General features: G+C 52.4%; 1 protein-coding gene across 1 annotated transcript; it reads right to left on the bottom strand.

Annotated features, from left to right (window-relative positions):
- Positions 1-8,515: 8,515 nt before the first annotated feature.
- ADAMTS15 (ADAM metallopeptidase with thrombospondin type 1 motif 15) lies at positions 8,516-20,506 on the bottom strand. Its single transcript, XM_023941364.2, has 8 exons — positions 19,327-20,506; positions 15,098-15,230; positions 14,403-14,570; positions 13,719-14,002; positions 12,901-13,078; positions 12,632-12,813; positions 11,911-12,086; positions 8,516-11,514 (listed from the first exon to the last, which is right to left on the bottom strand). The coding sequence occupies exons 1-8, from the start codon at positions 20,239-20,241 to the stop codon at positions 10,734-10,736; spliced, it is 2,817 nt and encodes a 938-aa protein (XP_023797132.2). The 5' UTR covers positions 20,242-20,506; the 3' UTR covers positions 8,516-10,733.
- Positions 20,507-25,552: the final 5,046 nt, after the last annotated feature.

The following is a 25,552-nucleotide window of genomic DNA, read 5'->3' as shown; positions in this document are numbered from 1 at the left end:
AGGCAACCAGAGCATCCCCAAACCAACTCCCAAATGCCTCGTTTGGCTCTGACTCAGCCCAAAACACAGCTCAAATCCCCCACGGGCTGTGCTGAGGTGGAGATCACCTTGGCAGGGCACACTTCAGGCAGGCAGTGGAGGTTTATTATCCACAGGGGCTGAGCTGAGGCACGTGCAGGAAAGCAGCCACGATCCTGGAATAATGTTATCTTAGCAAATGGGTTTGTTATGCTTGTCGGCTTCCTCGAGGAGCCTTTCATAATCTGGAAAAGCAGTGGGCCCAACACGGAGGGAAGTTTTTCATTATCAGCTCCGAGGAGTTGGGAGATGGGAGATTAGGGGGAAAGGCACAAATCCACTGTTCCAGGAAAGAAAAATAGGGGATCTCTCTCTGGTAAGATGTGAAAATGCCTTGGAAATACTGGCTGCAACCAGAGCAAGAGACTGGCTCTAATTGTATTGTTATATGTTATAGCATATCGTATATGTTATGCATATATATATAATATATATTATTATACAATCATAACATTGATTATGCTTATGCTTATGCTTATGCTTATGCTTATGCTTATGCTTATGCTTATTATTATTATTATTATTATTATTATTATTATTATTATTATTATTATTATTATTATTATTATTACAAAGAGGAGTTGAACTCGATAACCTTTGTGGGTCATCACTTCCAACTCAGAAAATTCTTTATTCGTATGATCATTGTGTTTCATTATTAGATATGATGATGGTAATGATGATGATAATGATGACGATGATGATGATGATGATGAAGATGATGATGATAATGATAATGATGATGATGATGATGATGATGCAACCAGCACCTGCAGCCTGGCTCGGAATCAGGAATTTCTCAGCATCACAGTGTTGCACCCACCACCTTGATAATTTTTTCCCATTTGGGAAAAGCAACAGTGGAATTTTATCTCTTTTTTGTGCTTCAGGATCTCTGTTTTTAAGAGGCACCTGCAGAAATTGAAGGTGATGGGTCAAGAGAGGAGTTTTGTTCATCCCCTGCAGCTGGACGGTCTCAGATCCAGCAGTGCAATGTGATTTCTCGTAAATACAATTTTTTCTAGTGAAAAACTCCTTACATATCTTTTGCTCCTTATCCAAACTTGAGCCCCAACACAGCTCCAGTGGGTTTGGAATCTGTCCAGCAGGAGCAGCCATCGAGTAGGGATTGAGCAGTCTGGATTTCAGCAAGAGCTCTGGTTTAAACGTGGCTTCAGAGGTTGTTTGGCACAACACCCTACAGTCAGGGGAAAAGAGATATAAATCTATATATACAGATAGATATAAATATATAGATAGATATGGGTATATAGATAATATATAGATGATACAGATATAGATAATATAGATATAGATGATATAGATGATATAGATGATATAGATATAGATATAGATATAGATATAGATATAGATATAGATTATATGGATGTCGATAGAGATAGAGAAATAGAGAAATATATATAGATATATAGATACAGATATAGATATATAGAGATATAGATATAGATATAGATATAGATATAGATATTTAGATATATAGATATATAGATATAGATATAGATAGAGATACAGATACAGATACAGAGATATAGAGATATAGATAAAGATATAGATAAATATAGATATAGATATAGATATAGATATAGATATAGATATAGATATAGATATAGATATAGATTGATATAGATAGATATAGATTGATATAGATTGATATAGATGTGAACCAATGTGGGGGACAAACATTACCATGAGGAGCACTAAAAGGAGAGTAAAAGGGATGGGAACAGCAGCACACAGGATGCAGAACCATCCTGAGTGGGTTTCATCTTAATCCAAACAAGTGTAAGAACTGAAACATCTCCCTGCTGCTCCATGAAGGATTTATCCCCAAACACTTGCTCTCACTACCCAGAATAAGGAGGATTCAGGGCCTTTTCCCAGACATCTGTGCTCGTATCTCTCCCAGCACACTGCTGGCATCCATCAGGGAGCTCCACATCCCCTACCCGTCTGCCCCACATTTTCAGCCTCTCCACACCACAAGGGAAATGTTGTCGGGTTGATTTTTTTTTTTTAATCTCCTTCCCCCTCCAGTTTTATCACTTGGTTATTTATTTGGGTTTATTGCCTTCCTTGTTCGTTTTGTCGTTTCGTTTACTCAGTCCCCCAGGCTGCTGAAATGAGGCACTGAAAAAGAAAATATAGGACAAATAATTATTATTTGCATGTTCTCTGGAACAAGCCAAGAAAGAGTCTCTGGGGAGAGGGTGGGATTCGCCTCTGTTTGTTTCCTCAGAGGCAATATTAAATGGAAAAACGTGGAAAGGCGGCTGGAAGAGTTAACCCTTCCCAGAGCCACGTCCCTGCACCATGGAGAGAGGGCTGAGATCCTCCAGCAGCAGGATGGAGACAGAGGATGAATCAGAAAAGGTTCCCTGGTGCTTCCCTGGTGCTTCCCTGGTGCTTCCCTGGTGCTTTTGGCTTCCCACCAAGCAGAAACAATGGAAAAAACAAAAGGCAAGAGGAATCCCTGGAAGGGAGCAGAACAAAGCTCTGGGCAAAGCCAAAGGCAGGATTATTCTAGGAAAGGAAAGGAGAAAGAAAGGGGAAAGGGGAAAGGGGAAAGGGGAAAGGGGGAAAGGGGAAAGGGGAAAGGGGAAAGGGGAAAGGGGAAAGGGGAAAGGGGAAAGGGGAAAGGGGAAAGGGGAAAGGGGAAAGGGGATAGGGGAAAGGGGAAAGGGGAAAGGGGAAAGGGGAAAGGGGAAAGGGGGAAAGGGGAAAGGGGAAAGGGGAAAGGGGAAAGGGGAAAGGGGAAGGGGAGGAAAGGGGAGGAAAGGGGAGGAAAGGGGAGGAAAGGGGAGAAAGGAAAAGGAAAGGAAAGGAAAGGAAAGGAAAGGAAAGGAAAGGAAAGGAAAGGAAAGGAAAGGAAAGGAAAGGAAAGGAAAGGAAAGGAAAGGAAAGGAAAGGAAAGGAAAGGAAAGGAAAGGAAAGGAAAGGAAAGGAAAGGAAAGGAAAGGAAAGGAAAGGAAAGGAAAGGAAAGGAAAGGAAAGGAAAGGAAAGGAAAGGAAAGGAAAGGAAAGGAAAGGAAAGGAAAGGAAAGGAAAGGAAAGGAAAGGAAAGGAAAGGAAAGGAAAGGAAAGGAAAGGAAAGGAAAGGAAAGGAAAGGAAAGGAAAGGAAAGGAAAGGAAAGGAAGGAAAGGAAAGGAAAGGAAAGGAAAGGAAAGGAAAGGAAAGGAAAGGAAAGGAAAGGAAAGGAAAGGAAAGGAAAGGAAAGGAAAGGAAAGGAAAGGAAAGGAAGGAAAGGAAAGGAAAGGAAAGGAAAGGAATTTCTCTAATAAAGAGCAGATTAATTGCTCTAAAATTCTGTGCTTTCCATTTTCTTCAAGATGCCAAGCCCTTGCTCTCAAGAACATGGGCTAAGGACTGAAAGGAGATGTGCCATCAGATGTGTCATCACTCTTCATTTCCATCCTGTTCCTCAAAGGCAGAAAAATCTTAAACGGTTCTGAGCAACAGGCTTCCTTTTTCAGAAAAATACACACTTCAAATTGTTTGATACACCCCAAAAAAGCACCCTGTGAACAGCAGAAAAGGGATTTTTCTTTCCTCTCCCATCTCCTTCTGCCAGCCCCTCCAGGGATGGAGGCTCCAACTCCCAGAGGGGCTCTGGCTGCTCTGTGGTGCTCCAGGGATGTGGAGCAGGCAAAAGCAGCAGGATTCAGGTGGGATAACATCTGCTTTGCATTAGCATCTCCCTCTTGAGGTTTCTCTTATTTTCATTCTTTCTCCTCATTTCCTTTTCTCTCTGCTCGCTCTTTTTCTCTTTCCTTTGGGAGAAAACAGCTCAGCCCAGGTTCTCCCTGTCTTTCAGTGACCGTTTTGCCCCGTGTTTGTTTTTCCACCTAATACATCCTCACCTCCAAAGTAAGTCCAGGGGTTAATGGGCAGCTTGGGAAAATTGTAATCAAGGCCATTCCTTGCCATGATGATCCTGCATGACCCCAAACCCCAGATCTCACCTCCTGAATCCTGGGGGTATCTGAAGATGAATGAAGAAGTGGCTTTTAGTCTCCCTAATTTCACAAAACATCTAGCACTGGGATATTGGGGTTTTATCCCCAAATTCCCTGACATTTCTTTAAGATGCCCAGATAGGCCATGCTTTGATAGACTCAGTCTACTCCTCATCATCATCATCCTGCTGCCTCTTTCCCTCCATCCCTGGTCCAGATGTCCTTCCCCACCTCTCCTGCCTGGGTTTCTACTGCTGGGGCTGCTCCTGGAGAGCACAGAGATCCTTAATTAGCTCTGCCATGATGATTCTCTGCAGCAAGCACCATTTGGAGATGTGTTTATACTGCCCAGAGCCTGCATGCTGCCCTTTGGAAACATTCTGAGTTGTACAGAGTTGCAGAAAAGACCAACAGCACATCCCAGAAAAAACCCTTCCCTGTTCTGTGAGGTGGGGAGGGATATAGGATATATTTAGGATGTTTTCTCCTCTCTGAACACCCCAAAAGCTTTGATTCAGCCTCAGTGGAAGCTTCCAGCTTTGCTTACAGGCTGTATTGAGCAGGGAGGTGCTGAGGTCCCTGCTCAACATTATCATCAGCCACGCTCAAGGGCTGAAAAAACGTGCAGTTTTTAAAGTGAAAATTGCAATGAAATAGTGAAACGTGGCCCTGAGTGCCACAGCAGCTCGGGGACAGTGTGTTTAGCCAGCTCTGACCATGCCCAATGCTTCAGCCACCTGAAAATGTCTCAGATGATCTGATAAATCCCCATGGTCTCTATTTTTTAATTTAGAGCAAAAAGCAGCTGTTATTGCAAATAATTACCCTCACATCTGGATTACACAGTGTTGGTTCCCTTCACATCTCCAAAACATTGTTCCTTGAGGACTTATATTTCCAGGGCTGTCAATCCAACACCTTTCACCAGCACTAAATTCATTTACAAGTGGGGGGAAAATAAAAAAAAACCTTTAAAAAATAATCAAGGCACATTAAAAAACCATTTGGGAGCCCATCCACCTCCCAGGCTTGCTTGGCTGAACTTGATATTAATTAGGCTAAATCCAAAGGCAGCACCTTCCCCAGGAGTTGGCAGGAAAGCTCTCAGCACTCACCCCATGGCTTCCAAGGGTTTTTACCTAGTTAAGGATTATAATCTTTAGCAGCTGCCTGATTTACTCAGCTCATTCCCTCGGAGATGCTGACGCCATCTCGCTCCTCCTGCCATTGCTTCTCCGAGGATTATGCATTTTTAGGAGTGAAAGGATGGGATGGAGACCTCCAAAAAGATAAAATCCTCCTCCTGCCGCTGGTCAAGAAGAGGTGGGAGTTTGCTCACCATAAATCCACGAGCTCTGCCTGCCAGATTAGTGTCGGCCAGACAAATTTGGCACTGGCTGTGTTGTGTAAATAGAAAAAAAATAAAAATATTAAAAAAAAAAAAAAGAAAAAAAGAAAGAAATAAACCCAAAGCAGCAGAAATGCTTGTGGGAACGTGTCAGTTTGCTGGCTGGGAGGACAACAGGGGAAGTTTAGTCTGCTGCAGGGGCCAGCATGGCTGGGGGGTCGGCATTGCTGGGGGCTTGGCATCCCTTCCCAGCTGGTCCCACAGCCGTGCTGGAGCTCATCCCCATCCCAATCAGAAAAGCTGCCTGAAACAGGATTCAGATCATTCTCAGAGGTGTCAGAGTGGGGAAAAGGCCTTTTCTGCTTGAGGAGTGGGATGTTTTTGCCAGATTCAGGAAGAATCAGCCATAGCTGCATTATCAAGATGTCAGAGCCAGGAGAGCTGATGAAGAAAATGGGCAGAGGGGCTGAGGTTTCACATCCTGGCTCCACATCAGCATTTTGTTTTACATCCCCAAGCTCAAGTGAACATTCCCGTTTTCCCAGGCACAGCAGAGCCCATCCCAGTTTCTTTCTTCTCCCAGGAGAGGTTTCCTGCAGGACATGTGTTATCAATTAGGTCCATTAGTTCAATGCACGTCTGGTTTTGCTTTCGTCTCCTGGCAAAGCCCAGTAATTATAACTATTATTAATAGTAATGGCAGTAATATATATTTATATGTGTATGTAGAGATATAAAAATAGCAAGGCAGTATCCCAACCCCAGGGAGCTGATCCACAGCCACGTGGAAACCCTGGACCAAAACACCAGAGGAGGCAGCAGCATTTCCCTCACCCTCCATAGTTTCCCTCCCTTACACTCCAGGTAATCCCTTTTTTAAATAAAAAAAAAATAAAAATTAAGCTTCTTGGGTTTCAGCATAGGACAAATGTAAACAAGCAGATTTGCAGGCGGTCCCAAAGGTAGGATTGAGTTTTAGCTCCCTGAAGACATTTGGTGTGTTCTGCCCAAGCCATCCTCAGCTCTCCAGCTCAGCCAGGGATGGATCTGGACCAAAATGGGCATCCCTGGACATGATTCCTTGGCCTGAAGGGATAAGTCTCATGCCTATTGGTCCATCAGATCATCCTGGCCTTCACTTCCCTGCAGGTGAAGGCACATCAGTGTCACCCAAGGGAAAAGCAGCCAGTTCAGGTTTTTATTAGGTGCTGGAGAATCCAAACACGACAAATTCACAGCGAAGAGAAGAAACAATAAAACCTTTCAGCGCTGGAAAATGATGGATCCAGAGAAACATCGAATGCAGCAACTCCTGACATGGGGAAAAGCCACCCCTTCTCCTCAGACAGAGAATGTGATGTTCCACATCATTCTTCCCTCACCAGAACCCCCTTCCTGTGGCTGGAGGCTCGATACAAGTGCAGGACATCACCTGTGTCACCCACCTGCTGCCCCACTAAGCCATCACCAGCTTTCCCTGCCTCAGCACCCCCCTTCCCTTCCTCTGGGAATTTCTGGCCTTGATGCTGGGTTTATTTCTTCTCACCAGGTAAATACTTGGGGATTGTGTGGGGCTTTTGTCTCTCTGGGTGATCTTTAAGGGCATCTGGTTAAAACTGTGGGGCTGTCACGTGGAGGAGCAGGGTGGTAGTTTTAACTTGATTTTCTGCTCCTGAACAGATATCTGAGGCAAAAGTTACAGCTACAACAGGTGGAAATCTCCCTCCCTGCTCCAAATAAAGCCATTTTCAGCTGGTGACTTTGAAATTGGGATATATTGGGGTGAAAATGAACTTTATTATGAGGGGAGGCTCCCTATAGGAGCTGCTGAGGGAAAAGGTTCTCAGCTGTGTCTGTTTCTTTATGATTAAACATTAGGGAGAAATTCTTCCCTGTGAGGGTGCTGAGGCCCTGGCACAGAGAAGCTGTGACTGCCCCATCCCTGGAAGTGTCCAAGGCCAAGTTGTCCCTGTTTGTGGCAGAAGGGGATGGATATTCACAGTCCCTTCCAACCCAAACCATTCTGGGATTCTGTGATGACGAAAAGCAAACAGAGCTTTCATCTCCAATAAAAAACATGAAATTTTCCAAATCATTACAACATAATGGGGGAATAAATTGCATTTTCTGGGGGAAAATAAAACCCCAGGCAATCCTGCCCTGGAGGGGGTGACATCAGGCACCCCTGAGCTGGCACATCCCAGGAAAAGGAAAGGCTTTATCTCACCTTTGGCCCCAGTGCAACAGGGAAGAAAGACAGTTCTGACTCAGGGAGGGTGTGCTGAGAATTTGGGGAGGAACACTCAGGGTTGTTCCATGGTGTGAGAGTGCTGTTCCAGTTTTCATAAATCCTTTTAACTCTATATTCCTGTCACCCTGACAGAAGAACATCCTGATTCAAGCCAGCCTCCTTCAGTGAACATCCCTACTTCCCTTGGGGCTCACAGGGACAGATTCACCATTGGGCTCTTTCAGGTTGGGTTTCTTTTTTACCAAAAACCAGTTCTGTAGCAAAACCAAATCGGAATAAACCTGTTGGGCTTTTAAAGGTGATGGTTTTGATGCCTTAGGATTTTAACTTTTATATTTTTTGTATATTTGTACTCCTGCCATTCCTCAGTGTGTGACTCCAAACTCCACACACACTGGGAGCTGCTGCTTCCCCACTTTGGGCACACACAACAATTCCTCTCCAGGCCTGGCAATCAAGGACACCTCACTGCCCCCAGAGATGGAAACAAAAGGGAGTTGGGGGCAGCAAACTTGGGGGAAATTCCTTCATTCCCTGCAGCTGGAATTGGGAGATGAACCCCCAATGTGCAAATGGACCAAGCTTAGAAAAGTGTGAAACCTGTGACCTGTGGTCCATTTTGGGTGCAGCCCCTGAGGGGCTTTGTCTAAATGTACCTGAAGACCCTTCAATAAATAGAAATAAACTGCTTTTATTCCCTTAATTTTGCCTGGTCTCTGTTTTTAGGTAATCCAAAAAGGCATCAGTTTTGCTCTTTAGTTAATGAGCTGACACTATCAAGGGGTCAGGATCACAATAAGACAAGGAATGCCCTGCAGCCACCAACAAAACAACTCTTGCAGTGTCCCCCTGGGAAGCAGGTGTAACTTTAAATACAGATTTATTTCAGGTTTGCTACTGACGCACAAACAGCAGAGATCGATGTTCAGTATACATGGTATACACAAAGCAGCCAGTACCATCGGCATCTCCGTCCTTCTGCTGCACCCTCAGCAAAAGAACCACACACGAGGAATCCCTCCCCTCCTTAGGAACGAGGCTGACAATTTCTCGGTGGCTTAGAAACCAGCTGTGGGATGGCAAGAGATTAAAGGGCAGCTCCTCAGAGCTCTGTCCCCGGAGGAAAGCGCAGCGGGCTCAGATATGCAGGAAAACCCTCGGAAAATGGGTGGTATGTTCATGGGAATGGAGACCTGGAAGGGATTTCCTAAGAACATTAACTCCCGTTCCCTGCTGTGCAGAGCAACCACAACATCTGCTCCTGGCTCTGTGGAGCAGCGTGGAGACCTAAAATATGGTTGTGTTGAAAGAGGTGTTAGATGGATCCTCCAGGAGGATCCCCAGGGAGGATGAGCCCACAAACATCGTCACAAGGAGTTTGTGAGCTGCTGGAAAGAGATAAGAAGGGAATTCTCACACCACCTGTTCCATTTCTTTCATTCTCACCTTGGCCACAGCTGGAGACCTTCTGGAGCCACCCAAGGGACAGCAGAGTGTCCGTGTTGTACCTCCAAGGGACTGAACAAGCAGGCTCCAAGCCTCTACCTGCTGAGATGGCATCTTCTGCCTACCCAAAATCTGTGTCTCATCCCTCAAACACCTTTCTGCCCATCCCAGTAACTGCACAGCTTGACCCAGAAGCTTTGGCTTGCTCAGTCACAGCTCATCCATTAAGAGGCAACTTCATCAGTGACAAAGCAAAAAATTCAATGGTGCCTGATGATTTGATCTGAGCAAAAGACCCAAATGATAAATTGGGGTTGGGAGAGGTAAAACAGCCTCTGACTACATTGGGCACGATGCTACAAAACTGTCAGAGGTACAGAATAACCCAGAGGTACAGAACAACCCCAGAATACCTGCAGGGGGAAACTGGTTGTAGATGCTTTGCAGCAGCAAGAGGTTTGACAGTCCCTTTTTCCCTGCATCCCTGAACCTCACTGAGCCCCTTCTTCCTCAGGAAAGCCAAGGACCCAAATTAACCTCCCTCTCCCTTAGGATTCCAGGGAAGTCACCCCAGCTCTGATAGAGCTCAGGATAGCTCAGGGAGGCTTTACACAGAGGAAAAATACCCCAACCTGGCTAAAGGCTGGAGGCTATGGCACGTCTGGGCATGACCTACTGGTCCCTTGAGCACCATTTCCAGAGCAAGGTGAAGTCTCTGACTGGGGGGGGCTGCATCTGACCCTGTGGAACCACAGCACAGCTGCTTGTTGCTTTTTTGGAATGACAGCTCAGACCTCAGCTCCATTGTGATCCCTTTTAGCCCTGAAAAGGTTCAGGTGGACCAGGGTGTAAAGGAGCATCCAGATGTTCACACAGCCCCATCCCAAAGCACCATAGGAAACCTCAGGCTGGTGAGATCCCCTGGGAATAACACCAGCCCTGCTATGCAAGGTTTACATCCATCAGGAGGGGAGGAAGGAGGTTAAAAAAATACAGAGTTAAGCACCATAAAATTTACACTGGTCAGGTCATAAACACGAGGAGAGAATGAAAATAAAGCCACCACCTTCCAGTCTGGCCTGGGGATGCTGCTGGGACAACAAAGTCTCCACCAGCAAGCCCTGGAGGCATCAGTCCCAGTGCATCATCGCACCGGTGGTCGTTGCATTGGTAAATCCTTTTGGTCCCGTTTAGCATGAGTGTTGGGGGAGTCCAGGGAGAAGGGAGGTAGGGTTGGTCCTGGGAAGGTGGGGGGAGGCTTCATCTGTGCAATTTAGGGGCATCTCCCTGCCTGTACCACCACAGATCCATCACGGGCAGGGATGATCCTCCTCGTTTCCATCTGTCCCCCCAGTTCCCAGCCTCCACCGGTGGTTTCCGTGTCGTTCAGTGGCTTCGAGGTAGATGTTCATTCCCGCTCTGTCTCCAAGCGACCTGGTTGGTAAAAGCCCTCTCTCCCAGCTGCGTGGGGTTGTCCCCACACCCAGGTCCCTTTTTGTTCCCATTTTTCTCTTATTTTTCCCCCTTTTGCTATGTGCTATGGACATCTCCCCCACTCCCAACCTCTGGCTGCTGCTTGGCTGTGCCCAGCCATAGGAACACCATGCCCTTCCTTGCAGGCCCCCCTTGACCAGCTCAGCACGGCCTCAAGGTGCAGAAATCCAGCTCCTGCGGCTTCCTCCGAAAATTGCAACTCTCCCGGGGCAGCAGGCGCCCGGTCGGGACCAGGCACTTCAACGCCCGTCTCTTGAACCCCCGACCGCAGCTCTTGGAGCAGGGAGACCACGGTCCAGCTTCCCAGGCCGGGCAGGGCTCCCCGCACAGCCGGACGTCGGCGGGGCGCTGCGCCGCGTCGCACTCGGCGGCCGGCTGGCCGTAGGAGTCGCGACAAGCCACCGAGCGCTTCTGCAAGCCATCGCCGCAGCTGACGGAGCACGCCTCCCAACCACCCACCGCCCACTTGTAGGAAGGGCGCTTGTAGCTCGGTCTCCCGCCATCCAAGCGGTTGGACAGGCTGAGGACGCTGTTGTTGAGGTCCGGTGGGGTCCTGCCCTCCTTCTTGTAGGAGGATTTGTCCTCCTTGCTCTCCTTGGGGAGGTAGAAGGAGTAGCGTACCCGAGGAGGGGTCATCTTTCCCACGGAGAGCACCTCCAGAGTCAGGGGTTCCTGGATGGGCTTGAAGGCCTGGAGGCTCTCGACGGCGGTGCCGGTGCCGCTGTAGCGCAGGACGCTGCCCTTCACCATCAGGTCCCTCTCGACGGCCGAGACGATGAAGTGGCCGTTCAGCAGGTACTTGCCCTGCGCGTTCTTCAGCGCCAGGTAGTTGTCGTCGCTGATGAGTCCTTTGTAGCCCCGCTGCCGGATGTCAATGTTGGAGGCGCCCGCGGGGATGACCACCACAAAGTTGTAGCCGTGCCTGAAAGAGAAGAGCGGGCAGGGCAGGATATCAGGCACAGGGACACTGCATTTCTTCAGCCCTGAGATCCTCCCACCCCTACGTTCATCTTCTTCCCGTGAAGATCATTTTGAATCATCTCACTGCGTTGGTTTTGTCAAGGCTGATGTCACCCAGTTACAGGAAGATGCTTCGGCCCCTCTGGCTGAAGCACTCCATCAGCAGAAGTCAACAGAACATTAAATGTGTCCTGCTTCTCCTTCAGAGCCAGCCCAGGTGTCTGTGCAGTGATGTACACAAGCAGATTTTGCTCAGGATGGATTTATCCCATCACCATCTCCACAACCTTCCTGAACCCCCCACACCAGAACGCAGAGCTGGGAGTAGGGGAAGCATACGTGGTCACCGAGCACTCACATGGGTTTGGTGAACAAGCCTGAGACCTTCTTGCAGCTCTTGTTGTCTCCTCCACACACACTGCATTTGTCAAACTTCTTCTTGGAGCCCAACTTCCCATCACAGCCCGCCTTGATGCATTTTCCCTGGACACAGACAGAAGTGGAGTCCGGGGAGCAAGGGGTGCCATCCACAACCTAAACCAGGAGAGAAAAACAAGCTGTTGCATTTCCCTCACACCCCCTGAGGCCTCCCAGCTGTGTCCATCCCATCATGCTGCTCTTCGCTGATGTTCTGCTTTGCAGACAGGATTTTGGGCTCTCTGAGAAGAGATGGATAGGATTACACACCTTTTCTGCTCCCATCCACAGAATTTCCTGCCCTTTCCATTGCAGGGAACAAGCTGCACAGGGGACACTGCTAACACCATCCCATGCATTCTGCTCAGTCCCAAGTCTGGATGTCCACCCTGTCCTGCCCACTGCTTCCCCAGCACCCAAACTATCCTCCTCTATCCCAGGACCACAGGAATATGCCAGAGGCACCTTCACAAGAGGTAAAAATGATGCCTTCCAGAGGAAGAGCTTCCATGAATAACTCCAGCCCCAAACTGATTCATACCAGACTGGTGGACTTCCCTCCTCTACCACCTCATCTAACACCATCCACCCACCAGACAAGGAAAATCTGTTCATTTCCAGGTGCACTGGAGCCATCCCACAGTCCAGGCACTCTCACCAACCTTGGGTGCCAGCACATAGAAGTAGCCGGTGCCGTTTGCCCGGCAGATGAGCTTGCACTTATCCCGGGGCGAGACACCGGAGTATTTGGGAACCCAGGAGACGGAGGCAGTGAGGCGGTTCGTGCTGTGACTGTAGCCATTGAAAGCCTCACACTGTTCCTCACGGAAGCTCTTCCCTGGCACTGAAAATAATAGGGATGTGGTGTTGGACACCGACCTGGACCTCCAGCTTTAGTTTTCTGGGGTCCAAGCCGAGCCCCAGCCCTCACCTGCAGCAGCACAGGGCTCCAGGTTGCAGGAGCGGTACTTGACGCGGATGCCCTCGCAGTAGGAGCCCCCGTTGGCCGGCACGGGGTCGGTGCATTCCCGCCGGGCCAGCTGCACCCCGCCGCCGCATGTCCGCGAGCACGGCCCGTACGGAGCCCACTTGGCCCAGCCACCGTCCACCTGCAGGGATGGACAGGATGAGGCGCTGCATAGCCGTCATCTCCACGCCTGGAGCCACCCCTTCAGCAGTAAAACCTCCCACGAACCTTCCTTGTGAGGGGAATCCAAGAGGGGGATGCTGATCTGCCCAAGGGAGTGGTCTGAAGCCGTGTCAGGGGAAGGTTAGGTTGGATATCAGGAAAAGGTTCTTCCCCTGAGGGTGCTTGGGCACTGGAACAGGCTCCCAGGGAAGTGGTGACAGCCCCAAGCCTGACAGAGCTCAAAAAGCATTTGCACAATATTCTCAGGCACGTGGTGTGACTCTTGGGAATGGTCCTGAGCAGGGCCTGTAGTTGGACTCAATCCATCCTTGTGGGTCCCTTCCAGCACAGCAAATTCTGTGAAACTTGCCCAGGGCCGGCTGGAGCAGAGCAGCAGCCTCACTTATTGAGAAATGCATGATACCCAAGGGATCTCCAGTTCTTTCCACATCAGTGTCCCCATGCTGGATCTCCACCAGCAGGAGACTGGGGATATCTCTGCCAGCACCTGCTCAGAGTGACCCTGCAGGGTGTTTTGGGGCTCCTGGCACAGGTACTCACCCTGTACTCACTGAGTGGCCCTGTGGGGTGTTTTTGGGGCTCCTGGCACAGGTACTCACCCTGTACTTGCTGACGTTGTGCCTCTCCACGCAGGAGCCCTTGAGGCAGAAGCGCCCCTCTCCGCAGGCGGTGCCGTCGGCCCAGGGGAAGTGGCGGGTCTGGCAGACGATCTGCCCACGCGCCTTCCCCGTGCACCACAGCTTGGCACAGTACTGCATGTAGGGGCAGGGCTTGGAGCCCACCCCGAAGGCGAGCTCGCACTGCTGGTTCAGGCTGTAGCTCGTCCCCGGCAGGTCTTCAGGCAGAGGGATGGGTTTGGCAGGCTGGTCCAGCAAGCAGTCCCCTGCAGGAGTGGGGAGAGGGGGTCTACCAGGTCCTGGGGGGTTGTGTGGACCAGAGTGGGGAGGGAAAGCACTGCCATGGGGAGATGAGGGAGAGATCAGGCCAAAACAACCCCAGGAATGCCCTCAATCTCAGCTGTATCCCAGACATAGATGATTCCATCTCCTGGTGATCCCTTGGAGCTGTGCCAGCAGCCTGAGTGCAGATGTCACTGCTGGGGACACCCAGGAGGTCTGGATGCTACAGAAATGCTGCCAACCTCCCATTTCCTTCTAAATTTGTTTCCAGAGGCAGGAGAGGAAGAGCTCTACTGCCAGCCATCTTTTCCCAGTAAACACCTGCAGGGACAGACCCTGCACCTAGGGGACAGGGACACAGGTGGGGGGCACAGGAGGGCTCACCGTGGCCACTGTCCAGGAAGTCGGTGATGATGGCAGCGCTGCAGGCTGACCAGGGGTTGGCACGGTCGATCTGGATGAGGGTGGGGGACATCATGTGGTTGGTCTTCAGCCGGCCAAAGACCTCCTCACAGGCTTTCACGTTGTCATGGGGCATGTTGAACACGTGGCCTGGGGATGGGATAAGGGAGGCAGCATGAATAACCCAGCACAGCAGGATGAGCAGCAACCTCCCCCAGCTTCTTTCAGGGGAGACTGAGACATGGAGTGGGGCAGAGCCCTGCAAGGATGGCAGCTGCAGACAGCCCAGAAGAGTCAGCAAACATTCCAGCTCTCTCCCGATGCCTCATGCACATGGAAAGCACAAGGAAAAAGGAAGGGCAAGGGAAATTGTGAAGGTGAAGTGACTTCAGCACTTGCCCCACTCCCTCCCAGAGGTAGGTGTGCCCTCTGCTTGTTATTTCAGGACTCCTGAATCCTGGAAACCCAGCTGTGGTACAGCCATGAGAGCAAAGCCTTTTGCTTCCTCAGCAGCCCTTTCCCACCTGCCTCAGGGGGACTCTTGTACCTGAGGCAGGGTTTTCTATCACCGGATACCGCCTATTGTCTCATCTCCCAGAGGCTGAAACCAGGGTTTTTCTGAACCTTGCCAGCTCCTGGAATCCTCCTGAGAGGAAGAGGAGGGCTGGAAGCCTTACCCAGCTCGTGGGCGGTGGTGAAAGCCGAGGGCAGCCCATCGTCCTCGATGACGGAGCAGCTGCGCTTGGGGTCACACATGGTGCCCACGTCTGCCATTCCCAGCGTGTCACAGGTGGTGGCACCACACAGGTCCTGCCAGTCACAGAGGGAAGGGGTTAGTCCTGGGCTCAGCACAGGCACCGCGGTTCCCCTTTCCCACCTCATCCCTGATGGGAAGAAAGCCCAAAGGGATGGGAACCACACCGGGATGCAGAGGCAGGAAATGTCAATCCTGGCCCAGCTCAGGCTGCAATGGTGTGTTTGCAGTTACCCCTGGCACCAGGGATGTGTGTAGCATCCTGCCCTGCCTTCAGCAACAGCTTTTCCTACCCAAACAGCTCCTCTGGCCAGGGTGGAGCTGGTTTTGTCTCGCAGGAGCCAGTCTGGTTCCCTTCATCTTAAGTGTGAGCTCAAGGACTAGACCCAGGTGGGTGGATGGGAGCACATCTGACCTTGAACTCAGGGCTGAGCCACTTCTCAGTCTCATTTCTCAGCTTCTTTCAAGGAACAAGAAAGCCCTGGACCAGGTCCAGAGATTTCCAAGGCTAAAGAAAGTTGCCAAGCTGCCTCTCTAAGACACCCTACAGCCATCCTTCAAGGAGCAACCAAGCCCAGCTGATCAAAGGAGGAACCAGCCCAGGCTTCCACCCCCAAACTGAGGACAGCCATCTCCTACATAGATGTTGCCAGGAGAGAGGCTGGGAAGGGTCTCATTGCAGGCAAATCTGGCCTTCCACAGGTGCTTGTGCTAAAAAAAGTCCATTTAAGACACACTGATGCTGCAGCCCGGCAGTAACCTTGTCCCAGGTGCTCCCTTCCCCTGCTGGGGTGTGGTTTTGGTTTGGGAGGGCTCGAGCATCCTCCCCTCCCTTGGTGCTGCCCCAGAGCTGCCATGCAGTGGGCAGGGAGCTGTTTTCCACATGAAAAGAAAAGTAGGGGACTCGCTGGGCGCTCCCATGCTATAAATAAGTGTGATTCATGCTCAGCACTCGCCCAGCCAAAGCGCCTGGGTTGCTCAAAATCCTGCAGGAGCTGCTCTGCCAATATTTCCAGCAAGGTTTCCAAGCTGAAGGCATTCCCGCGCAGGCAGGTTCAGCCGTGGGTAAATAACAGCCCTGATGACTTCAGAGAGCCCCAGCCAGGGCTGAGATGGCTTTAACAGGAGACCTGGGGCTACGGAGTGTGGAGGCACAGGCAAGACCGGCATCTCCAGAGAGGTGACGTGAAGAAATGTCTGGGTCTGCACTGGTGGTGGAAAACCCCCATCACAGCTGGGCTCAGCGCTTTGCTCTGCAATTTTCCTGACCAGCTGGGACCCTGCTGCATCCCTGATGCCATCAAACATCGGTGTCAGCAGGGAGAAGAGGTGGCAGCCCCTCGTTGCATTGGCAGTGCCACCACTGGTGGGCACAGGCTGATTAATGGTGCTGGCAAGCCCAGGTGCAGAGTCCCCATCCCAAAACAGCACCAGGACCCAGTGCCACCACCACACTGAGCCAGCCAGGGCTGCAGCTTGCCCAGGAGCCCCTGCCTGTGCTCTGAGCAGCACTGGGGGTTTGGGGGTGAGGATGGGACATGGAGAGGAACGTCACAGCTCACAGCTCCCCGCTCACTGCTCTTTGAAGAGCTCTTTCCTCGCCAGCACAGCGAGCTTTGGCTCCCAGCCCAGCACCTGCACTGACACACTGACCCACTTCCCGCTCTGAACCTCGCTGTTCACACAACCAGCGGCTCCTCAGGGGCTTTTCCCTCACTCCTTACTGCAGGACAGCCTGGGGATGCCAGGCAGCATCTCTGGGCTTTAATGAGAGGTCCTGATCCCCCACCTGAACACCTCCTTCAGCCTTGTCAGGTGTCCCCTTGCTCAGGAGGGGAGCAGAGGGAAATGGAAGAGGTTCAGGGTGGGAAAGCAGCGTGCAAGGCTCTGCCTTTGCTCACTGTCACCAGTACCCCCACTACTGGCACAGATACAGGGAGGCTGCTTGGTCCCCCAAGGGGCTGCAGACAACCTGCTCAGTGCATCAGCTGCCAGCCTGACCTTCCTACCTGGGACCTTCCCAGGCTTTTTGTCATCTCTTGTGAACTTCTCAAGACATTCCACAGGTCAGTTAGGGGGATCCTTGTGGTTCGTGCATTAATTCACCTGCTCAAAGTCATAAGCACTCTCCCTGCCACAGAGGCTTCCTGTGAGCATCCAAGGCAACTCCGAAAAGCTGAGGCTTGAGCTGCAGTTTCCAAATCCCCCAGCATCAGCCACGTGCTAAGCTGCACCCAGATGTTCCTTCATGCAACATCCCTTCGGTTTTACAGCAAAGCAAAGACGTGCAGCCAACGTTTGCCGGTGTGACAGCAAAGTCCAGGAGGGGTGGGGAGGATGGACAAGCCCTTTGCCATGGTGTGCAGGGACATTTCCAGGAGGCAGGACGGCAGCTGAAGGCTGGATGCTCTGCAGGACCCTGGGTAGGAAGGGAATCTGCACCCACCAGCTGATCAAGACTGAGCTTCCCAAAGCAAATCCATCATTCAGCATCGCCGATGTTGGAAGGGAGCAAATCCAAGCAGAAGAGAGCCCCATTCGTCAGCAACTCATCAACACAACTGAAAACTGCCTATCAACCAGCCTGGAGGTGAAACTTAAGTCGAGGGCTTATGTAACAGCTTTTTGGCAGGAAGATAAGCTTCGGGATGTCAGGGGACCACAGATGGATGCACTCAAGGAAGGCAGATGTCTCCCTGACCGTGTGCCTTTGCACTGAGCTTGTTTGGGGATTTCAGGAATGGATGGTTTAGCAATGTGTAAAAAATGCAGCCCAGACGTGATCCACATCTTTTGAATCACTGGGACCGACTCTGTCCCACGTGCAGCTCCAGTGACCTCACTGGGTTTCCACCAGAGGTGGAGCTGGCTCGTCCCTGCAGAGGTGTCAGCAGTGTCCTCCTCTTTGAGCTGCTCCAGCAGCCTGGGCTTCCATCCTGTCTGTGCTCCCAGAGGATTCACAGCTGGCCCAGGGTGGGGGGGACAAGAAGACACACAGGACAAGATCTCACACGTCCTGCACGGCATCATTCCTGCTCCAGGCCATTGTCAGCCCTTGATGAGCCCAGCCTAGGGACAGCTGAACTGAGCTGGATGTTATATCCTTCCCACCCACAAATGCTGGACCTGGAAAAGTGTTTTGGAAATGGTCTCACTGCCGCTGAGGGGAGTTCCTCACCTGTCCCTAATCCAAAAACATCTGGGCAGGGATAGTGGAAGGAGAAAATGCAAGGAGCCTTTTGTGCCAAAGCCTGCTGCAGCCAGGATAAAACGTGACTGTTCCCTCCAAGCTGGGCTCATCCTCCTCCCATCCCATCAGTGATTTTGGAATGCGGGCACTGGACTGATGTCCACACTGACACAGGGCTACAGGGAGGGAGGGACAACGGGGAGAGGCTGTGGGAGCTCCAGTGTCACCCAGTTTGTGGGGGCAGGAGGATGCAGAGCTCATCCCACACCCCACATCACCGTGGAGCCACACCAAAGGCAGCTCCAAGCCTCTCTCCCACCACAGGGACACAGCCAGCCCATGGCAGTGGTGGCAGCGGCTCTCCCCTCTCCCCCACCGAGGGCTGTAGCTCTGGCTGAATCTCTGGTGCTTCACTTCCAGCCCTGAACCGGCTCCGGGCAGCGCAGCCAGCGCCGAGGAGAGCTCCAGCTTCTCAGGAGGACCTCGCGCATGAGTCAGAGGAAGCAGGGAGAGGTTTTTTCTTGGCAGGTGGCACTGTGAGCTCTTCCCAGCTGGGGAGGGGGAAGCGGGACCATGCCCCTCCTCTTCTGGGCTCGGACCTCTCATGTCAGGGTGCACGGCAGAGCCGCAGGGCGCTCGCTGCCAGCTCCGGCACGGAGGCAGGAGACAGAGCAGCAGGTTTCTGCTCGTGGGGAAATCTTTGGACACCTCCCGGCCTCATTCACCCCATGGCAGGGATTTTTCCAGGCTGCCAGCCAAAAGCTGCCCAGGGGACAGCAAGGGCTTGCTCCATGCCTCTGCACCCCCTGGCCCAGCATGTGAGAGCGGAGGTTCCCTGGGAAAGGGGGATCAGCCCCGGGCACAGCCTCCCCCATCACGCACACAGGTGGCAGAACGCCTTAGCCCAGCAGGGCTCTGTCACAGGGGGCTCATCTCCTCCGGGTCACCCTCCCTGCACCCACCTGCTTGGTGAAGAGGATGGCGGTGTCCCAGTACTCGGGGTGCTTGTCGCTGACCTTGTTCCACTTCTTCTGCCAGGCGCAGAAGTTGCGGAGGGTGAGGGCGGCGTTGCTGGTGACTTTGGGCCCTTTGTCATCCTGCCCGATGAGGAGGAACTTAACCACGGAGATCTGGATGGGGTTACGGATGCTGGGGTGCTTGTAGAGGCGGGCGGCCGTGGCCATCAGGGTGAGCAGGTAGTGCTGGAGATCATCCCCGTGGAATTTCACCATCGACTCGTCGGCCACCACCAAGGTCTCCACGTAACGCGGGACCGAGGCAAAGCGCTTGGCCCGACCTCCTTTCCCCCCCGCACGCCCCCGGTACTTGTCGAGCGCCTGCAGCACGCCGGGGGTGAGCCCGGAGCCCACGGCGCAGCGGGATGCTCCGGCCCCGACGGGGCGGCCGGGGCTGCGGCGCTGCAGGCGATGGAGACCCCCGGCCGCGCCCCCCGCCAGCGGGCTGATCAGGTACTCGGCTCCCCGGTATCCGAAAGCCCCCCGGAGCCCCCCGCAAAGGCTGAGGGCGGCGAAGGACTCGCGGTCGGCGTTGACATCCCCCGAGTAGAAGCAGTGGCGGAGAGCGGGGAGCGGCCGGGCGGCCGCCCCCAGGTACTGCGCGGCGAAGGCGGGCGCGATGAAGCGGGCGTCGGGGGAGAGGTGGAGGTAGAAATCCTCCCCGAAAGCCGAGAGCTGGATCACCACCGCCTGTCCCCCCCGGGGCGGCTCGGCAGGGCCCCCCCTGAAATAAGCCGGCCCGTTGATGTCGGGGTCCAGGCGCAGGGGAGTGACCAGCGCGGAGTCGGGGTCCGGGGGTGCCCCCGAGCTCAGGCTCAGCCCCGGGGTGCCCAGCAGCAGCAGCGGCAGCAGCGGCAGCATCGTCTCGGCGGGCTCAGGCCGGCGGCATCGGGGATCGGGGGAGGCGAGGGGGGGGAGACAGCAGGACCCGGCCCCCCCCTTCCTCCCTCCCTCTCCTCCTCCTCCTCCCGGACCCGCGGAGGCTGCAGGAGCGGAGCGGCCCCGCCGGTACCTGCTCTGCGGAGAGCACCGCGCTTTTATAGTGCGGGAGCGGGGCGGGGGCCGGAGCCGAGCGGGGCCGAGCGGGGCCGGGACAGAACCGCGCTCCGCCCGGGGCTGCCACCGCCTCCCCGAGGCGGAGCGGGGTGGGGGGCGGCACCGCCGCCAGGACGGGAGGGGATGGAGGGATGGGGAGGGATGGAGGGATGGGGTGGGATGGGATGGAGGGATGGGGAGGGATGGGATGGGATGGGATGGAGGGATGGGGCGGGATGGAGGGATGGGGAGGGATGGGATGGAGGGATGGGGTGGGGTGGGATGGAGGGATGGGGTGGGGTGGGATGGAGGGATGGAGCGGGATGGAGAGATGGGGAGGGATGGGATGGAGGGATGGGGTGGGATGGAGGGATGGGGTGGGATGGAGGGATGGGGGGGGATGGAGGGATGGGGTGGGGTGGGATGGAGGGATGGAGCGGGATGGAGAGATGGGGAGGGATGGGATGGAGGGATGGGGTGGGGTGGGATGGAGGGATGGGGAGGGATGGAGGGATGGAGCGGGATGGAGGGATGGGGCGGGATGGAGGGATGGGGAGGGATGGGATGGAGGGATGGGGCGGGATGGAGGGATGGGGTGGGGTGGGATGGAGGGATGGGGAGGGATGGAGGGATGGGGCGGGATGAGATGTGGGTTTGAGGTGGGCTGGTACAGAGGGTGGGATGAGATGGATGGGACTGAGGAGTGCGATAGGATTGTGTGGGATGGAATGGGATGCCGGGGTTGGAACAGGATGGAATAAGGGGTGGGGTGGGACAGGATGGGATGGGAGCTGGGATGGAATGGAATGAGGTGGGATGTGGGGGGTGGGACAGGATAGGATTGGGGTGTTGGATGGGATGGAGTGGGAGGAGACCCTCTTCACTTCTATTCCTGCAGCCCCCCAGGGATGCTCCCACCTGCCAGGCTCCCTCCTGCCACTCTCCAGTTTTTCTGGATCCTGATCCAAGTGAAGGGATGGAGCTCTGTCATCCCACGGGGAGGGGGCCTCTGGTTACAACAGGGGTGTGCAGGGAAGATAAAAGGTCATAGAATCATTGAGTCATGGAATAGCTTGGGTTGGAAGGGACCTTTAAAGGTCAGCTATCCCAGCCCTCCATCCTCTGCTCCCTGCTGGTATTTGGGACAGTTCAGTGGAGTGGGGAACCCGCTATTTGGCAGCTGAGGGCTTAGTTCCCAGATTTATTCAGGAAGATAAATGTTTTCCACAGCCCAGGGATGTCTAGCACCGAGATCTGGGCTGTGCCCCTCCATGCACCTCCAGACCTGGCACCCCAGTGTAACACTGCCCCAACAATTCCACCATCCCCATTCTCCCCAGCAAAGCAGCTTCCAGCACACCCCTCTCCACCCCACCCTCACCCAGGGCTCCAGCTGGGGGGCAAAGGCGATTTCCACTTCTGAGCTCAGCCTCCCTTCATCCCTGACCACCAAAGTGCACTCTGTAAGTGTTAACATCTGCAACATCCTCTGCTCTGAGGCCGCAGGGCAACCTGTATGGTGAATTCCTCACACCCACCAAACACAGGGATCACCAGAACGGTGTGTGGAGGACCCTGGGGCAGTTGTAGAATGTAGAAAGATCTCACCATGGATGGGGTTTTTGGAGAGCAGTGAAGACTCCTCAGTGACAACCTGTAGCAGAGGGACAGATTCATCAGCACCAGTAAGCACCACAGTTGGGTTTAGTGATAAAATTAAGGCCTCTCATGGACAAGCTGGCTTTGATGTGATTTCAGCAAAGGCTGAAACCCTTTGAAATCCAAGCACAGCTGAAGAATGTGTGCATGTATGAAACAGAATCTGAGGCACAGAGGCACAGAGCCCACAGCCCACAGCCCAGCTCGTTTCGCTGTCCCCGTGCTGCGGTTTGCTCAGTCGTGTGCCTTGCAGCTGAACTTGTGACCCAAAAAAACCATCTGACTGCCCTGGGCTGAGGGAACCAGGGATTTTGTCTGTTGGCCAAAGTGCAGCATGCCCAGGGATTTTGGGAATGGGCAGCCCAGGGAGTGGAGGAGCAAGGGAAGAGGGACACGGTCTTGAGGTGCCAGGAGGGAATTTCTCCTTCCCACAGCCTTGCTCTGCTCAGCAGGATGAGTTTCTCCAAAGACCACAGTGGCATCCAGAATGCCACAGGCTCCCAGAGCTGCCACCAGGACCTCAGCTTAGAGGTCATCAAGCCAGAGCTAGTCACTGCTGCCCCTGAGCTCCAGCCCCTCCATCTGGGAACTCTCAGCAAGAGATGAGTCAAAGCAAGCTGGCAGGAACTTTATCTCCAGCCTGGAGAACATTTGATTGCCTCGTGATGGGGAAAGGCAGGCAGAAAATGTGAGTGGCTTGGCTCTGCCTGGGCTGAGACCCGCTGGATCCACCAGGCCCAGGACTCTCATGTCCCGTGATGCTGATGGTGTGCCAGCATCCATGGGCTGGGAGCACAGGGATGGATCAGCTGGATGCTCCATCCCAGCCTCCCCAAACCTCCCTCTGCACAGCTGGGAATCACCTACCCCAAGGCAGGTTGCTTTGTTTGCAAACCAAACCATGTTTGCTCCCATCCCCTGCCCAGGGTGAGCAGAAAAGCTGTGGAGCTGAAGGAGCAGGTACAGGTCACCCTTCCCAGGCAGCTCCAGCGGTACAGGAATGATTCACAGCACTCCATAAAAGAAGGAGGCACATTTTTTATCTTACTTTTCCTCTTGCTTGAGGATGTGATGTGATTTTTCTCTCTGGGGACGAACCAGCAGCTGCTTGCACCCCACACCTGAAGGAAGGGGCTGGTCCAGGCAGCACCTTGGGGTCACTCCAGGTGCTTGGGGCTGAGCCTGGCTGCTCCTCACCCCCTGCAGTTTGTCTGGATTGGATGGAAATGGGATGAGAATCTGTGACTTGAAGGAGAGAACACAGAAAGCACGGAATGGAGATGGAAGATGCCTTTGGAACATTCTGAGCAGCTACAGATAATGAAATACATCAAAGTATGTAACGTGGATTCTGCTTCTGGTTTGATTTTTGTCTAGAAACCACTTTAAGGTAAAGCCTCACTCAGGCTTAATGCATTGGCCACTCTGATCTTGAAATATCAGTGTGAGCTGGTCTGAAGTGTGGATTCTCCTTTTTCCACCTTCCTCTTGCTCCATCACAAGCATCTCCAGGAAGCACCAAGTTATTTTATTTCTTTTATTCATCACTGTGCCTCAAATGTATTCATTTTAAAATACAAAACGAGCAAAAAATAAGCACCTCAAACCTCACATATCTCTTGGATGTTCCAGTTCACCAAAGAAATGGTTTTAAATGGACCATCTGAGAATTTTAAAACAAAGATGGAGCAGGAAGGTGGTTAAGACAAGGAAAAGTGCCACTCAAGCAGTTGATTTTGGCTAAAAGGTTGGCATATCCTCACCCAAAAGTTCAAGCTGTGCTCTCCCAACTCCCCATCACCTGGGCAGGAAGGAAGATCATCTCCAGGGCTTGAGGGAGAGTCAAAGTGCATTATTAGTCAGCTTTCCAGGAAATAAAGGCTTGGAGAAAAAAATCCAGCTGGGTCTAGGTAAAGTCATTGAGGGTGAGATACACAAGAAACCTGAGCACGTGGAGGACTCAGTAACCCAAAACCTGCCCCATCCTTGGACTGGGAAGATGCTGAATTTAATTAGCTTTATCTTGACTGGATGATAGGACAGGAGGTGGGCAGGGTGCTCCTCCTGGCGTTCCCCACACTGTCCTACACAGCAGGGATGGAGCAGAGGAGGATCTGTGCTTTGGAGGTCTTCAAGCACACATCTCTGTGTCCCACAACAAAAATCGAAGCAGCCTGCTTCCCCTGTGCACAGGAGACACAGCAGAAGCATCCCTGGGCCTCTCTCATGGTCCTGACACATAATGGCACCTCTGGAATCTGGGAATATCATGGTACATTGAAAAAAAGCTACCTAACTCCTGGTTTTGCACAATTTCCAGCTGGTGTTGCAGGTCCTGGGGTTGCTGATAGCTCATTCCTTCTGAAAGCATCTAAAATCCCCCCTCTCCTCGGTGTTTAAGGCTTTCTCCTGTTTGAGGAAGAGAGCCACGGGTTTTTCCATGGTGTTTTAAAACAGTACATGGAAGCTGAGAAGAGCCAGGTGTCCCACACATCCCAAAACCCAGTATCACACGTTTCTGTTCACCTTCAGCCTGGAGATTGATGAGCCAGGACTCACAGAAGTGCATTGTTCCCACCTGGGGCAGGGTCCAGCCTTGATTAATTCCCTTTCTGGGGCAACACAGACACCAAAGGTGCACAAAGCCACTGAGCTTTCAAAGGGTGAGGCTGCAGCTGTGGGTAAGCCTGAGGGGTCATTAAAATGATGCACATCTGGAATAAACCTGGGGTGATGGAGATTCCACAAGCCAGCTCTGGAGGGGGCTCATCACTCAGGAAAATCATTACAGAGTTCATTCATTTTCATCAACCCATAAACCATGTGAGAGTGGAATAGAGAGGAGGGGAGATTTTTTTAAAAAAAAAATATTATTATTGTAATTATTATTATTATTTGTAGAAAAGAGTCTTTTCATTCTATCATGTTATATTTATTTAGAGTATTTATGGGCTGCTCCATAGGAAAAGCAGCCCTACAGCAAGTTTGGGGAGTTTCAGAGGGTTTTAACCCCAGACCAGACACAGCTTTGGAGTCTCAGGAAGGACCAGCCAGTCCTTGGAGCATCCTCTCACTGATGTGCTGGTCTCAGGACACCTTGGAAGCCCCAAGACCCAGGCAGGAAGCAGAGCAGCAGCTCCCCAGGGAGGAGGCTGCAATGCTGGGAACAGGATTTAGCCCCTGATTTTGGAAAGCCACAAAGCTGCTTCCCTTCCACCTGGACACAAGTGGGGCTCCAAACCCACCCTGAGGCAAGGCTGACCTCTGGTGCCCCATCCTTGCTCTGGAAATCCAGGTGTGAAATGCAATGAAGGCAATGGATGATGGCGTTACAAATCAAAATGCAAATAAAAATAGATAATAAATAGGGAAAATAGAGAAAATTATGTGGGGAAAAAATTTCTAAAGATGGTCTAGAAATTAGAAATGGAATTCTTCCAAATCGTATCAAATCAAATGAAACCATCAAATCACAGCC

Source organism: Cyanistes caeruleus, chromosome 23, assembly GCF_971803275.1.
Source record: "Cyanistes caeruleus chromosome 23, bCyaCae1.hap1.1, whole genome shotgun sequence".
Taxonomy (NCBI): domain Eukaryota; kingdom Metazoa; phylum Chordata; class Aves; order Passeriformes; family Paridae; genus Cyanistes; species Cyanistes caeruleus.
Note: the sequence above shows the minus strand (reverse complement) of the source record. Positions and strands in the feature narration are given on the sequence as shown.

What these genes read in the sequence shown, in the direction of transcription:
- ADAMTS15 (XM_023941364.2), bottom strand. Translation starts at nt 20,241, where the DNA reads ATGCTGCCGCTGCTGCCGCTGCTGCTGCTGGGCACCCCGGGGCTGAGC. An exon ending in ACAACGTCAGCAAGTACAGG is followed by an intron (nt 13,079 to 13,718) that starts GTGAGTACCTGT and finishes CCATCCCTGCAG; the next exon opens with GTGGACGGTGGCTGGGCCAA. An exon ending in TCTATGTGCTGGCACCCAAG is followed by an intron (nt 12,087 to 12,631) that starts GTTGGTGAGAGT and finishes CTCCTGGTTTAG; the next exon opens with GTTGTGGATGGCACCCCTTG.